The 16,397-nt window shown below is 56.9% G+C and overlaps 1 protein-coding gene across 12 annotated transcripts in view; it reads right to left on the reverse strand.

Annotated features, from left to right (window-relative positions):
* Positions 1 to 16,397, reverse strand: part of SLC37A1 (solute carrier family 37 member 1) — a 77,970-nt gene that overhangs the window by 54,610 nt on the left and 6,963 nt on the right. For 3 of the 12 annotated variants that reach the window (XM_045036563.1, XM_045036561.1, XM_045036565.1), the window contains one exon: positions 5,796 to 6,028. In XM_045036563.1, coding sequence (XP_044892498.1) covers positions 5,796 to 5,851 — 56 coding nt within the window. In that variant the 5' untranslated portion in view covers positions 5,852 to 6,028. Of the gene's footprint in view, positions 1 to 5,795; positions 6,029 to 9,003; positions 9,243 to 9,296; positions 9,678 to 10,026; positions 10,186 to 16,397 lie in introns of those variants that run through there. The other 9 variants (XM_045036559.1, XM_045036560.1, XM_045036562.1 and 6 more) reach the window with 9 other exon arrangements.

The raw sequence follows: 16,397 nt of genomic DNA on the forward strand, positions 1-16,397 counted from the left end.
GAAAGTCAGCGATGCGGACATGCGACGATCAAGGCCGATGACGTAGGAAACCCTGGCCTAAAGCCCTGCTGCTCTTCTCGGCTTATACGGAAAGCAAACCGAGAGTAAGACTGAAATGAATCTGAATCAGAGACTCAAGAAAAGATAATTGTGTAAGAAGATAAAAGTTTTTCCAGCTTTAGAGTTTGAACCACTTTCTACAAAAGTATTTCTCAGAGAGGGAGACAGGTGAGCAGGAAGAGTATTCGGCAAGAGATGAGAGCAGGGGCCTCCACCTGCTCTCAGGTAGAGGCAGGCCCCTCGTTTCGGGAGGCGCAGCCCCAAGCCCTGAAGAACCTGCCTGTTTCTGGTCTGAAAAGGCCAGTGAGTTTCCAAAAGAGTGTCCACTTTGGCGGGTAGTGACCTCCGGTGGAGGCACGGGTGACAGAAGGGGGCAAGTCGGGGCTCCACCTCCACAGGGACCCTGACCTGCCCCCACCTGGGCACAGGGCTCCCTTCTCCAGTCTCCACAAGGAGTATGGACACCGGTCTGGGACTGAGTCAGCTCCAGCACCTGCCGGACCAGAGTCTGAGAGAAGCATCTGGAGCCTTTGAGGATGCTATATAACACCGGTTCACGAGCGTGTTATCAGCAGGAGAAATCCGAATGTCATCGTCATTCCGCTCAGGAATTTGACAGAGTGGCTTTTGGGTTCACGCTCTCTACTCTCCACCCAGACATAAATGGAATATTCTACTTACAAATACTTGATTTTTATTAAATACATTAACATGTTTATTCAATAGAGTAAAAAAAACCCAGACATAAAGAGCTCCTCGGTTCGTCCAGATAACATCTGAAGAGCCCGGGGGCCCTACCCTACCCTGCATTCCTGGATGGTGCAGTCCGTCCAGGTTATTGGGACTTACTGGACGACCCGGGCCTCCACCCTCCGCCTCGAGGCTGCTGTCCTCCCTCCCTGGGCCTCCAACTTCACTCCCCGGGCCGCTGCCTCCTTCCCTAACTGGCAGCTCTACAGTGGGCACTCCCCAGCGCAGGGCCTGGTGGGTGAAGGTCGTTCCCCTGACTGCCCCTCACTGGGGGATGCCCCCTGAGTACAGGGGCCACAGAGGGGAGCTGTACGTGCTTCCAGACCAATCTGAATTTTCCGTGATGCATCAGCGTCTTTGGGGAGGGGACATGCCGAGAGGCCGGCAGGGTTCTCTGAGAGAAGCTGTCCCGAAGTCAGGGCGAAGGGTGAACATACACGGCAAACTGGAGTTTTCTTGGAGATGGAAACTGTGTCTCCCAAAAAGGAAAGCCGTATCTTTGATTCAGCCAGTGTCAGGGCGGACGGTCCTTCCTCCCTCTCTTTCCTCCTCTTGTTTACGTGGGACTTGGGGAGGGGGAAGAGCCCGCAGCAGAGGTCGACTTTTCCCCTTCCAGAAGGCCTGGCCACAGCAGCCACGTCACTACGACTGTCCTGGAGAGGGAGCAGACGCTCGACTTCCTCGGGGTTACCCGGGGTTATGGGACCCAAGTCCTACGCGGCCCTCCTGATTCCTTTTCCCACTTTGCAGTTCTACCCTCCTTTTTCTGTCTTTATCGTTTACGAAACAAGATTGTGGATGGTTATTTGTTCTATTATCCACTTTGTACTGGGTTGAATAATGTCTCCCCCCCCCAGCCCTCCCTCCTCCCAATTCAAGTCCATCCAGAAACCTCAGAATGTGACCTTATTTGGAAATAGAGTCCTGGGGCTGTAATTAGTTGAGGTCACACTTAGCTCATGTGCGACCTCAAATCAAATGAGATCCTAAATCCAATGACTGCTATCTTTATAAAAGGCCGTGTGAAGACACAGGGACAGGCAGGGCAGAGGGCCATGTGACCGCAGAGGCACAGCCAAGCCAAGGACTGCCAGCAACCACAGAAGCCAGGAGAGGCAGGAGGGGGCCTTCCCTCCACCCTGCGGACCAGCCGACACCTGGATCTCTGACTTCCAGCCTCCAGGATGGTGGGAGGAAATTTCTGCTGTCGGGAGCCCTACAGTTTGTGGTCCCTTGTTACAGCAGCCTTGGGAGACGGACACCATCCCATGCTTTTATTTTTGTGTTGTGTTACACACAGGCCTGTGGACATTAAACAGGAACCCTTACAAATGAGCTGCCTGACACTTTCGTTCCTGGCTGTTCCGCCTGCTTTTCGTAGGGACGTCTGACGGTGGCCTCGTCCGCGTCTATCGGTACCACGAGAACAGCGTGCAGGTTAACACCACGTCTCTAGCAAAAACAGAGCACGTCTCGGCAGCGACAGCCCAGGACAGGTGTGCACTTCCAGAGTCTGCCTGGACACGTTCTTGAATATCGCAGGTGTCCCCAGATGGATAGCAGCCTGCTGCCACCTGAGAGATTCGGGGCAGAGTATCCGTTTCCTCCTCTGAGTGTTATCGCTCTGAGTTGTATGCAACTAATGACGCATACTTTAGACGAGGGTAACGGAGCAATTCGATTTGGCACAGACACCAGTCCACAGGCTTCATCTGGAAACAGTGAAACCGCGCCTAGCCGTGATGGGAGTCCTTTTCAGAGCATCCTAAAGCAGAGGCAGGATGTCGGTGTGGTGTTAGCAGTGGCCACTTGGCTAAGGGGCAGTCTGCCCCTGTCTGTCCCTCAGGGAGAGCCACACCTTTTCTAAGCGATTAACGGAGGAACCGTGGGGACATACGGGGAGACCACACGGCCGCCCTGTCCCTCCCACCTCCTCAACAATGTGTGCACGGAAGCTTCAGGCTTGAAGCAGTGATCCTGAGGGTCACGGGACGGCGGTGTGCCATCGCAGGCCCGGCTGCTCTACTTAGCGGCTGGCATTCCACTTGGGGAGGGGCTTCCTCTCTCCCGTTTGTGCATTCACTTACTCATTAGATTCTTAGTATATCCAATGGGCTATCATCCATTCCTAGTATCATTTATTTTCTTTTTTTTTTCTGGAGAGAGAACTTGGGCACGTGCGCATGAGCACGGGAGAGGGGTGGGGGGAGACAGAGAAAGAGAGAGAGACTGATTGATTCTTAAGCAGGCTCCATGCTGATGGACGGTGGACTCGCTGCATTTCAAGAGTACTTCTGCCCGAGGTTCACTCTACTCAAGACCCTCAAGACTGAATGTCCCGGGGGCTCCGGGGGCGCTCAGGCAGGTGAGCGTCCGACTTCGGCTCAGGTCACGATCTCACGGTCAGTGGGCTCAAGCCCTGTGTCGGGCTCTGTGCTGACAGCTCGGAGCCTGGAGCCTGGTCAGGATTCTGTGTCTCCCTCTCTCTCTGCCCCTCCCCTGCTCACGCTCTGTCTCTGTCTCTCAAAACTAAACATTTAAAAAAAAAAAAAAGTAAAAAACAAAAAAGACTGAACGTCCCAGGAGAGACCAAGAGCCCATCCTGGGTCCTACCCTGCCTCCCGGGGGACGTGGGCTGTGTGAGAACCGCCACGGGAACAGAGCCTCAAGGGCCTCCGCTGGCCACCATAACGGACCCGAAAGCATGAGACTTACCCACCTGCTGAGACGGGGAAACTAAAGGGACCCCATAAAAAACTGCTCTTTTCTGTCTTTTTCCTGTTTCTAGTTTTTTGCTAAGGCCTACACCCCCGCCTAACACACCTGTTACAGAACAGGTAACATATGTCCTCCTTGTCAAGGTCAAGGAGTTAATGACTTCTTTGGAGTCTTCTTCGAGCACAAGAGATGACATCTAAGGAGTGACTGGGCGGGTCCTCATCAACGGCATGAATGTTTTTCCAAGACTGCGGACTCACCAAGACCCCTGGCCCCAGGGCATCAGTGACTGGGTCTTTGTTCCCGGATTTTGAGAAGACATAGGCACTAGACCACCATCAATAAAAACCCCAGGCCCCAAGCAAACAGGAGACTCCCTCCTCTTTCCTCTCCGAGTCTCCCAAAAGCTCTGTCTGCATCCACACTCTCTCCGTATCTTTAATAAACTCTCTTTATTACTTCCTCTCGGCTCACGTTTCATTTCTATCCCGGGTGAAACCCAGAGCCCTTCTTGGCTGGTCCTGTGGGCCCCCCTCTGGGTCCAGGGACCCAGCCAGCCTGCGTCACTCCCACAACTGCACATGAAGGAGGGAAGTCAGGTCCCCAAAGGACATCAAGGTGCTGTCAGGAAGGGCAATGCGTGCTGGGAGAAAAACATAAAGCCCTTCGGAGCAATCTTAAAGCCAGCTCTCTCCTTTTACAGGGAAGGAAGCTGGGTCCAGAAAGGTTCAATAACTTTTGAAGGTCAGAGAGCAAGTCTGAGGCAGAGATGGAAGTGATACTCTATATCCTTGCTACCCCAAGTGCTGTCTACGGACTCCGCATCCCCTGGGAGACGCAGATTCCCTGGCCCCACTCCAGACCTCCCAAGTCAGCAACGCATTTTAACAAGTTCTCGGGGTGATTTACACGTGCGCTAAAGTGTGAGAAGCTCTGTTCTACCCCTGCCTCAACCTGAAAAAAGAAAAAGAATTTGTGACATTCAGGGGGTCTTCCAAGTTCTTTGTGATATCCTTGTAATTTTCCTCTGGGAGTTTAAACATTGTACCAAAAGAGAGCTACAAAACAGACAAAGAAACGGAAGAGAAGCACCCGGAAGATGAAGGGTAAGTGTGTAAAGCCTTGTGGCCGGGTTACTGGTAGGCATGAAATGAGTTGACACGGGAACCACTCTGGAAAGGAGGCAAATGTCCGCAGTCACACCGGAGACCCCGTGGGTGCCCACCAACCGGCAGGGGCCTGAGAAGCAGCGAAGAGTGCGATGCCACCAGTGGGCTGTCGTGGCAGAGAAGAAGCGTCCAGAATACACCGCTATGGCATAAGAACTATTTTGAATAGAAGGCATTTGAGTTTCCGAAATCTCTTACCCGCCCGAAAGCACAGCCACCTAGAACAACTCAAGTGTCACAAAACCCTCCCTGGGCACAACCAGGGGAGACGACCCTTCTTACTGGAAATGAGAAGGAGCCACAGCACTATCATATCTCTCACCTAGTCCCTAAGGGCCCATTTCACCCTTTCCAGAACATCGTTGGTTTTCCCGCACGTCTTCTCCTCCTCCTCTTCCCTTATTAAGATGGCAAATGAGCCCTTTTGAGTCACACCCTTCTGCAACCTCCCATACATATGTGATCACATTTGTCTTTTGTGGTTTAATTCGCATGCCCCCAAAGAAAGAACCTAAGAGGGTATGGGCAATCTTGTTCCTTCCCAATAGAGATCAGCAGGGAAGAGAAGCCTTTGAGAGGGCGGGCCAGACGATGCAGAGCCTGACTCTAGGCTGCCCTCACTCTCTTCTTCCTCCAAGGAGCCTGGGGTTCCTGAACCCACCATGAGAAGGACACGCCAGGAGAGGTCGCTCTCAGAACAGAAAGTGGTGTTCGGGTCTGCATCTAACTTGTTTGCGTCTCTTTTTCTCCCAGTAAGTTCTGCCCCAGCTAAGCCACTCGCTGAGTTTGGAGTTAATGTACTCATTTCACCCGCAGCCCTTTTGTTTTTATTTCGCTCCTGCCGGGAGCCAGTGGCCATTTTTCTGTGCAGACTGCGGTCATTACGGAAACTACCGAAGACCGTGAAGGGGTCCGAACACTGTCACCACCAGAAGCGAAGACGGAAGACGGTTTGGCAACGATCCTGGTCACGTCTGCACCACTGACAGGCCACTCAAAGGTCGCAGGGAGGCCGGTCGCCCACGGGACTTCCTAATGCCACCGGCCGTGCAGTGTCACCGGCACAGGGCAGCGGGCCTGGCTGGTGCCAGCACTTACCACTGGTCCCGGGAGAAGGAGATGATGAAGCGGATGCCGGCAGGGAGGGGAGCCATTTACGCCGCACTGACCACGGAGCTCCGGTCACAAGGCAGGATGCTTCCTCCACAGGCTCCTGACCCCGGCTCCAAGGATTTCCCTCCGGCCGCTGCGGCTCACGCGGACTGGAAAGTGCGTCGAGGCGTCCTGCTGGTTCTCGCTGGCCCTCTTCCGTCCGGCGGAGCCTCGGCTCTCTACAAGGAGGACGAGGAATGGAAAAGTCGGCTGTTGTGACCGGCGCACACCGGTGGGGTCCCGGCTGAAGGAACACCCTGGACGGCTGCCGGCCAGCCCGCGGCAAAGCTGGACGTCCAGCACGACGGGGAACTCCCGCCGTGAGCGCTACAAGGCGGACACAGAGCGTCCACACTCGGGACGGCTTGTTCCAAGATCACAGGAATGAGTTTCACCCGATGTTCTGATGAAGCCTCAGGCGACCCAGGGCTCGCCTCCATGTGGGAGACGTCTACAGATCAACCCCTTGGCTCTTAACCACGGTACTCCTCAGAGCTAATATCGGCCTTCACAGGAAGCCCGGTTGTGCCCGGTGGCTACACCACGTGCTCAATTACCAGGGCACGCAGGACCCCGGACACGCTCGATCCCGCCCACCGCGGACCAGGCCACGTCTGGGCCGCGCTAACAGAGAGGAACGCAGGCCTCGACAAGACGGCAGATCAGCAAACCGATCGCTGAACTGTGGCCGTGCAACTCAGTGGAAACACACCGAATGCCACGGGAAGGAACTCGACTGCGCATCTGCCTCTCCGTCCTCATCTCCTGTGGTCACCTCAGAGACCCCCGGCACCCCAGGGAGATCTGTCCCCCGTCCCAAAGCCAACCTCATGACCTGTGTTATTTTCCAGTCTATCCGCTACGCTCGGCAACAAGGAGTCTTTTGGACCAACGCATTAAACAACACGGTACACGGTGCACTGCAGGACCCTGGCCAAAAATTCACCGGCTGATATACTTTTTCAAAGAAAGCTACTTTGAGTAAACCTTAATCTCAATCTAAAGCAGCTGAAATTTATTTAACGTCTTCAAGCAACTTCCTCGGGATAACAAACAAGCAAAGCAAATAGGAGAGTCGGAGCACTCCAACTAAGTTCCTCAGTGCCTGGGCGTCTCCTCCTCTCTCATTCCAGCCCTCCCTTCTCCCTTCTTCCTCCGCACACCTTCTTCAAGGATCTCCCTGCACGACGGTAGAGAAAAATTCAAAATCCTTGCTGAGTTTTCATCCCAAAAGCCCCGACCCTGAACCCTCCACCCAGGGAGGCGGTGGAGAGGTGAGTCTGCTCCAGCCAGAACTGTGCCTGAACTTCCGCCAGCCCGCTGCACCACCCCTCCCCGCCCCGCCCCCCCCGCCACCCCGCCTTGGGCTGGGTGACCCAGGGCACGCTGCTTAAACTGTCTGCTCCCTTGCGGTCCCTGCCTAAAAGATAGGGATGATGGCACCTACATTTTAGGGTTGTTATGAAGAGGACAGGAGATTGTCCGTGGAAAACCCTTCACACAGGGCCTGGTGTGGAAGATGCTTGGTAAACAGCAGCTAGTGTTCTTGTGAACATGGATGAGGGAGGCCCAGGACTGCCGGGGACGGCCCCGCTCCCTTGACTGAGGTTTAGAACTTCACACGCAGCAAGGGCTCAAGAGATGTGTGAAATGTATCTCCACAAATGCTTCAAAAATGTTTTTGCTCAAAATCTAGATTTACAAAATATTTTACTAAAACTCTGCTCAAAACGAGTGGGCCCCTGCTTGAGCCTAAATCTATTTTGAGAAACAATCTTGCGACAATGACCTCGTAGTGAACGATTTGATTTCAACTTCACAGTGCCTGAAAATGGATGGTCAGAGTGCAATTTCTTCCTCTGCCCAAACAGTGCTTCTCTAGGCACGGCTTATCTAGGAATATTCTATTGTCATCTGAATCAATCAATCAACCAACCAACCTCAATTCTGGTAAAACCTGTAATTTCAAAAAAAAATTAAAAAATCCAAAAGGCACTGGAAAACAGCAGGGGAGGAAAACGTCAATCTCTTTTTAAAACAACAGCGGGTTTTTCCCCTGTACAGTGGGTCAAAGCCAAGTAATATAATTCTCATAGCAAGTGCAGTTAAGCTGCATAAAGGTAGTGATTTTACACGCGAGATGTTAAGAGCTCAACTTAATGAGGCTCCTTCCTCCAGAGCCCGGGCGGTGCCCACTGAGAAGCATTCCACGGAGAGCCGGCCGAGCCCTCTGAGGTTCACGGCGAGGACTCCTGTAACCACCGTGAGGCATGGCGCTCCCTTCTACGGAGGACAACAGGGACAGATGGCTCGCCGGGGCTGGACACTGGGCAGATTCAGGTCCAGATCCTCTCAGCCCTGTCCTCCCTCCCACCTCGCTTCCTCCAGGCTGTCCTGTCCCCTCCAGAGAGCACAGAAGAACGAGGCAAAGCACCTGCTTGACATCCTGTGTTTGGCATGCAGCCCAATCACGTAAAAAGGAGACAGACTTTCCCCCCCCCCCGTCGTTCTTTCCAGGAGCCCCTGGAACTCAACATTCGGGAGAGAAGTCAGAATGTCCAGTGTCACTCTATCACCAAAGACAGCAACTTCAGGACCCCCCGCCAACTCTGTTAAAATCTGCCACAGGCACGTTTTTACACCCGCCTTCTGGAAGAGCCCAACCCAGCCAGCTAGGAGAGGAGTGACCCGAGGGAGACCTGCGTTCCCCAGGGCGGCCTCAGACCCTCCACTGGTGGCCCGGCAGTGGCTCCGTGCGCTCTTCCATGCAAAAATAAGGAGACTGAAAGGAGGTAATGGCAAGAGTAAGGCGGAAAGGGTCTTTCCAGAACTGAGTGCTGCTCTAAACGATCTACACAACCCTGAGCACATTTTAAATGACCTACTTAAAGACAAAGTTTTAAAAGTGGGCCTTATTTTGAGACAAACATGGATGGCAAGTGCATGCCCCTCCCCCAAAAAAGTTTTTCTTTTTTCTTGAGAGAGAGAGAGAGAAGGAGGGGAGGAGGGGAGGAGGGAGAACGAATACAGCTTCCTTGCCAGAGAAAATACTTTCTGCAGTTGGTACTTTAAAGGCTCTATTCCATATTAAAGATTAATGACAATGGCCACTGTGTGTTTCCCGGGGTCTAAACACAAAAAAGGACTCCTCTACCTGTACCACTGTCCTTGCCTCCACCCGCAGACAGAACCCCAAAGGCGGTGCACAAAACAGAAGCTGCAGATGCCGGTTCAAGACTCCATGGTGAGACACTGAAGGTCTGGAGCCTTGACCCACAAGGACACCAGCGAAGGGGCCTGGGAGGAAATCTAACACAGTCACCAACTCAAACAACTTGACAGGATTTCAGATCCGAGGCAGGCAGCACGTTCCCGGCAGCGAGCTCAGGGAAGCCGGAGGAGAGGCAGGCGTTACAATTCATTCCCCTTTTAAAAAGAAATTCCGACCTGGGGGCCGAGGGCTGGGGCTTTCCAGGGTCCTCCGTTCAAATGCAAATCCGGGCGGTCCGCCGCGGTCGCCGGGTCACCGGGATGGGCCGCGTGGCTGCTGGGGCGGGGAGGGCCGGAAGGTGGGAGAAAGAGGAAAAAAGAGCCCGATGGGTGGTGGTCGGCAGGTGGGGGACGTCCCGGCGCTCCCCTCTCGATCCACAAGGTCGCTGTCACTCGCGTCGGCCGGGAGGCTCACGAGCCCGGGAACCAGCCGCGCCGCACGCAAACCGCCCAGAGGCCCAGGGCGCCGGCGCCCCGAGCCTCCGGGACGGCTGTTCCGCCGGCTCCTCCCCGGCGGCCGGTCCCGGGGGAGGCGGACTCGGCGGCACGCCCACGTCCCCGGCGCGCGGCGGACAATGCGCGGGGCTCCTCCCGCGGCGGCCCCGGTCCCCCAATGCCAGCGCGGCCTGGGCGGGGTGGGGAGGGGGGGACCCGCAGGACCGCTCGGCCCGTCCCTGCCCCCACTTGCCCGGGGTCCCCGCGCCGCTCGGGTCCCTCCGGACGCACGGAAGGAGTCGAGACTCCCGGGCCCAGGCCAAGGCCAAGCACAAAGGCCGGCGGGGCGGGGGGCAGCCGGCGCGCCGGGACCGGCCCCGCCGCGGCAGGTGCCGCGCCGCCGCCAAGCCCGAGGACGCCCACCCCGCGCCGCTCTCCCCGCCCAGCCCCTACCCCTGTCCCCGTGCCTCACCTGCGCCGCAGCCCGACCCGGCCGCCGCGGGCGCTTCCTGCTCGCGACTTCCTGGGGCGGCGCGCGGAGGCCCCGCCGGCCCCGCCGCCCCTTTCACTTTCCTGCGGGCCGTGGGGCGCCGGGGCCGGGCGGCGGCGGGCGGCGCGGCCCTCCCTCTCCGGCTCGTCCCCCTCCTCCGATCCTCCCCTCCCTCCCGCGATCCACGCCTCAGCCCCGGCCCCGGGGCGCGTCCAGGGTCCCAAACAGCCCCGGGGGCGCCCCCACGCGAGCGGCGCTGCCGGCCCGCCGGCTGCTGGGGCCCCCCGGCCATCCCCCGGGCGGTATTTCGGCGGCCGTCCTGTGTCCTTGCACCTGCCGGCGGGCTCACAGGCATTCATTGGCTTGTTCTCCACTGGCCAACGGGGAGCCCCCCCTGGGCCCTTAGTCCTCAAGGCAGGTCTTGCCGACCAGCAGCAAAGAGACAAAGCGACGCGTCCCGCGGGAAGGCCCAGCGCTAAAAAGGGCGTGCCTCGGGCCACTGGCCTTTATTCCTATCGTCCCTTCTCAAGGGTCAGAATCAGGAAAGTAGCATTGTATTAAGTGAAAGTGGGGTCCACGGAGAGCCTCTGCTGAGCCTTCTTCTATCACGTCTGGACGCGCACGACCCACGGCAGCTCACAGGGTTAGCCGGACAAGCCCAGCCTGGCTCCAGTCACCTGCATCCGTTGCACTTGCTGGTGTCTTCACACATGGTCCCCGTCCCCCCCCCCCCCCAACAATTGTTCTCTGCATCCCGCTCTCACTTTTGGCCCACAACTGACCTTGGGCAGCCGCCAGAGGGCCCCATGACGTTCCCACAGCACCCACAGAGCACCCTCTGTAGGCACAGAGCACCCAAGCCCAGCTCCCAGAGGAGCAGCTCCCAGGAAGAGCAAAGCGCAGCAGAAAACACATCTTGCAGATGAAATTCCAGGAAGTGGCTGCCCCCAGCTAAAACTAAGAACAATGCTTAGGGCTAAAACAATCCAGGGCCTCCCTGTGAAAACCTTGAGGTCTGTAGGGACAGCGGCCCTCACCGACCTGCCCTGCCCCACCCAACATCTCCCTCGGGCCAGCTCCCTCCTCCCCTGCCCGGCTCACGGTTTCCCCTGGGGCCCCGTACTGTTTCTAGAACACGGTTATCCTTTTCTGTCGGCTGAGTTGACTTGTGTCCAATGCACGGCCTACTTGGCTTTTGCAAAGGTTCTCCATGCAGAAAGGAGACCTGCCGGCTGCAGGTGGCCCCGGGGTTAGGCCACAGGACACCTGCTGGGGATGGCCGCAGGCCCCTCAACGTCTCTCTCCCTTTGGCAGGGTCTCTGTCTGCCAGTCCCTTCTCCCTTTCCTGACTCTCCGTTCTGAGTGATCCCCAAACCCGCGCAGTGTGGCTCCCAGCTCGTCCTAGGTCACCCCTCCTCTGGTACTCCTGCAGGGTCTGCTCAGGGCTCCTTGTCTGCCGCTGAACGTGTGCATCAGCCGTCCCCTCCCCCCACTTCTAGGCTCTCCCTCAGGCACCCACTCTCCCAGCTGCACCAAATCGCCCTCCTGAAGCAGCTGGGGTCCTGTCATTCCCAGCGAAAACCCTTCACGACGCCCCTTGGTCCGCAGGAACACGACCTGGTCCTTCAGTGGCGGGACAACAGGCCCGACCCGCGCTTACAGCTTCCTGCCCGAGCTTTGTCGCTTCCGAGAGGCGTGCTTTCTCCCACACAAGGCCATTTCTGCCTGGCCCTCCAACCTCAGCCGGTCCCGGTGGGCTCGAACTCTGCGAGCTGGATCCACTCTCTCCGTCTTCCTAGTCTGCGCTGCGTTTCCTGGGGGCAGTAGAAACCAGTTCGTCCTGACTTATCACCAGGAACTGGTCCCAGTTATTTCTAAATCTACCTCCTGGCCCCCGGCCTGGGGTTGGAGAGATTCTCAGGGTCCAGCCCTGACTCAGAAGACACCAGTCTCTGTTTGCCAGCCGCGTGAAGGAGTGCGGTGCCACAGGGATGGCGTCTCCTGACGGTGTTCACAACATCTCCTCTCAGAGAAAGTGGTATTTGTATGGCACCCGGAAAAACCGGAGGGAGCCGGGCGGTCTTCATGGTGTTTGCTGAGAGTGTTAGTCTTTTAATTTTAGAAATGACGACAATATTTATCTTTTATAAAATATTAATCGGGTATGCGATCATAAGAAACACCTAAAAATGTATTAGGGGAGATAATCAATTTGTGTCAAACTCCCCAAATAAGACAGGTCACACTTTGAAATGAAAACCTGTGATTGCTTCACGATGAGAACGCACCAGGCTTGACGGTGAAGACGCCGCACGCAGGTTCTGGACGGAGGGCGCAGCTCGCACGTCACCACTGAGACGCTTTCTTTGTGCGACCAGATAATTTTAAAGCCATTTGTTGCCATCACAGATCTTACAACAGTTGAAATTGTAAAGAATCTAACAGCTCTTCCTTCTCTTTCATTGACACGTCATGTGGAAATTTCTTAGAAGAACAGAAAGAATTCCAATCCAGTTGGACTTCTCATATCCAGCATTTCCAAATCGTGACCAGGCGCGCCAGGCCACAGAGGGTGTGCCCTCGGGGGCCACTGACACAGCCGAGGGCCAGGGCTCCACACGGACGAACCCAGGGCGGCCAGACTTGGGGCTGGTCAGCTGAACATACCTCGCCTGGTGGGGGGGGGGGTGGCCTCTGCTTTAACCCCAAACTTCCATGCTTGCTGTCAATGTTTTGATGCTATTTCGGTGAAAGAGCCACAGACCAAACGAGGGGCAAGCTCTTTCTTATCCAACAGATGCTTACTGCTTGCCTAGAGCGGCCAGCCCTGTGCCAGGCACTGAGGCCTCCAAGTCAGCAAGGGGCCTTGACTCTGAAAAGTTCACAGAGCAAGAGGCCGGGCGCACTCCAAAGCAAATCGACGTGAGCGTGAGGAAGGGGCATTTCTTAGGGCCGCCGTGACCAAGTACCTCAAACTGGGTAGCTTCGAACGGCCGAAGTTTATGGTCTCCCAGCTCTGGAGGCCGGAAGTCTAAGATCAAGGCTGTGCTCCCTCTGAAGCCTCCAGGGAAGAATCTGCTTCGGGCCTTTCTCTTAGCTTCCGCGGTTGCCGGCAATCCTCGGGGTTTCTCAGCTAGCGGACGCCAGGCTCCAAGCTACCGGTCGCCGCGCTGCGTCTCCACGCCTCCCCTCTTATGAGGACACCAGTCGTTGGATGTCGGGTGCACCCCGCTCCAACATGACCTCAGCTTAACTATTTACATCTGCAGCCTCACTTCCAAGTCAGGTCACGTTCTGAGGCTCCAGGAAGGACAAGGATGTGTGCGGCAGGGGCAGAGCCTGGTACGGGGGGCGTTCCCTAAGCTCGAGCAGGGCACAGGGTGCAGGGAAACTAATGGGGGAATGCATCCTTAGGCTAGCAACATCAGGAAGCTGCTGGCACGGCAGGCGGAGCTGAGGCTGTGGCCAGAGGTGCTCGGCAGGAGGGGGCTGGGGCTTGGGAGCGGGGGTGACTGCTGTCTGGCTGTGGCCTGGCAGGGACCGAGCAGGGAGTGAACAGTCCTCTCTCTCAAGTCCTACTCTCCCACTGACCCAAGCCAAGAGGCAGGCAGAGGCGACAGGGCCCCACTGCCACAGCACGGCTCTGGGAGGCAGAGACAGACGTGATGCTCAGAGAGCACCCGGCTAGGGAACATGTCACACAGATAACCAGCGATCACAGCACTGTTACACGTGATAACAGGGGGCATACAGGGTGCAAGAGAGCCGCTCCTGTGGCTGTCCAGGCCCGAGATATGGCTGCTGGGGAGCACGGGTTGGAGAAAGATCTACGAGACCAGAGGAAGGAGGCAATGGAGAGATAGGAGCCAGGGCTGGCCCCCACATGCCTGACTTGGGCAGCTAAGTGAGTGGCAGAGTCGTTAGGGAGACATGGATGTGGGACACAGACTTGGGGGGCAGGCGGGAGAGGAACATATTTGTACTTGTTGAGCATTTGGCCCAGGGGACCCATCAGTGCAGATGCTGACCGGGGCTGGATGTGTGGTTTTAGAGTCTCTGGAAGAATCCTAGGCTGGTGGGGGTGGCTGGGTGTGGACAGCAATGCACAGCAGGGGAGAAGCTCGCCCAGGCAGGAGGCTAAGACGGAACCCAGGGAGGCCAACATTTAGGGGCCGGACAGAGAGGAGAAGCTGGAAGTCGCGGACACAGTGGTGGGAGAGGCTGGCAGGCGGTGACGTCCAAGGGCCCGAGGAAGGCGGTTTCCAGAAGGGGAGGGAGAGGGCCAGATGCAGCACAGGAGTCAGAGTTTACAGGCTTGGCCCAGAAGGTGGGGACTGAAGCTTCCAGGGGGGCGGGCAGACCTTCGTAGGGGACTGAGTGGGAGCAGGAAGCAGAGGCCACATAAAGCAGACAGACCATTTCAGGGGGGTTCGCTGAGCCTGGGAGGAGAGAGAAGGACCCAAAGCTGGAGGAGGACCCCGGGGAGGAGGATGGGCACGTTTGAGGCGTCTGGACGTTTCCAAGCACAGGTGGAAGGGGACAGGACACGAGAGTGAAGCCCGTGGGCCCATCATGCACTTCATCCACTGCCAACACGCGGCCGACTGCGCCTCCTCCTTCTGTCGACCCCCTTCCCGTCCCAGGACCATTCTGCTGCAAATCCCAGACACGGCCGTATTTCATCGGCAAATTTTCAGTTTGTATCTCTAAAAGATAGGGTTTTAAACACCACCACAACCCCATCGTCGTGGCTCCCCAAACAAGAATAATCCCCATAACAGCATCAAATACCCAGCCTGTGCTCTCTCCTCCCTGACTCCCTACGTTCTCACTATTGTATTTGTTTTTAAAGTGTGTCCATTTGAGGGAGAGAGAGAGAGGGAGAGAGAGCAAGGGAGGAGCAGAGAGAGGGAGAGGGAGAATCCCAAGCAGGCTCCATGCTGCCAGTGCCAGTGCAGTCCAACTCGGGGCTTGAACCCAGGAACCGTGATATCATGACCCGAGCCTAAATCCAGAGTCAATGCTTAACCGACTGAGCCACCCCGGCAGGCACCCCGCTATCGTGTCTGTTTTTAAATGGGGTTCCAAACAGTCCACACGCGCCTTGTCCTGATGTGTCCCCCAGGTCTCCCCATCTGGAGGTTTGACCTGCACCTGTCTCTGCCCCCGCGCTCTGGTCGCAGAGTCCGGGCCATCTGTCCCGCAGCCTCCCACACCGTGCGGTGCAGATTCCGTCTTTGCGATGTGGTCCAACGTGTCGTTTTTGCTCCCTGCCCTTCCTGAGCTGGGTGGCGAGGCCTCGAGGCGGGGGCAGATTCAGGCAGTGAGGAGCACAGCCAGTGTGACAGCAGATGTCCCCGGCCCGAGCCGGTTACTCACCGGGGGTGAGAATCGCAGGAGCAGTGAAACTGTGAGGTCCTCATCCCGTGACGTCTTCCTGTGGGCAGCACGCGTCCACAAGGACGGGCCTCCCCTCACCGATTATTTAGCTCTGAGGCGCGGTGCATACAGGCAAGGAGGAGTAAATGCGGAACTCCTTAGTGGCCAGGTTGCAAAATAAGGTGTAGGTCTTCTAGCATTCTTCCCCACGTCACCAGTTTCTTCCCGCTTCGTTTTGCCCTTTTGTTACGCGCACCGGTGGCCGGCGCCTGGCTGTGCTCTGACCCGCTGCCCTCGCCCCCCTCATTCACCCATTCCGGCCTCTTCCCGTTGGCTCCCGACTCCTTCCGCCACGACCTGGTCCCCCCGATAGCGTCCTTGCTTTCTAGTGTGACAACACGTTCTGGGCTCACCTCACACGTCTGCCCCAGACCCGGAACCAGCCACTTCTCTCAGGAGACGCCCGTCCGACAGAAGCCGCCAGAGGGAGTGGGAGTCGATGCGCACAGGACAGGGGGCTGTCAGCTTAAAGGACACAGGGCCCTCCAGGGGCAGAAAGACAGGAATCCAAAACACGCGCGGAAGAATGAGCCTCGGGATGGGGACGGGACAGATGGAGACAGAGATCATTTTGTGGGCGGGAAGGCGGGAGGTGAGAGTTATCTGCTCTCCCTTCTTGCGGAAGGTGAAGTCGGGGGCTGAAAGTGAAGAGGGAGGAGGTGGCCTCTGGTGTTTGGGGACAATCCAGAGGATTTAGCGGAAGGGCAGCAAACGCTGGGGGAGGGCAGCAGGTGCCGAGAGACAGAAAATAACGAGATCACGAATTTCTATTGGTGCCAATCTGTGCGCGTGTGACCCGAGTGACCCCGAGGGAGGACGAGGGTGGGCAGATCCAACCTGAGGGGTCAGCTTTTGTCACCCCCCCAATTTGCAGGGAGGAGTCACTCCACCTACTGGGAGGTTCTGTCCTTCGT

The sequence above is a fragment of the Felis catus genome, chromosome C2 (assembly GCF_018350175.1).
Source record: "Felis catus isolate Fca126 chromosome C2, F.catus_Fca126_mat1.0, whole genome shotgun sequence".
NCBI lineage: Eukaryota > Metazoa > Chordata > Mammalia > Carnivora > Felidae > Felis > Felis catus.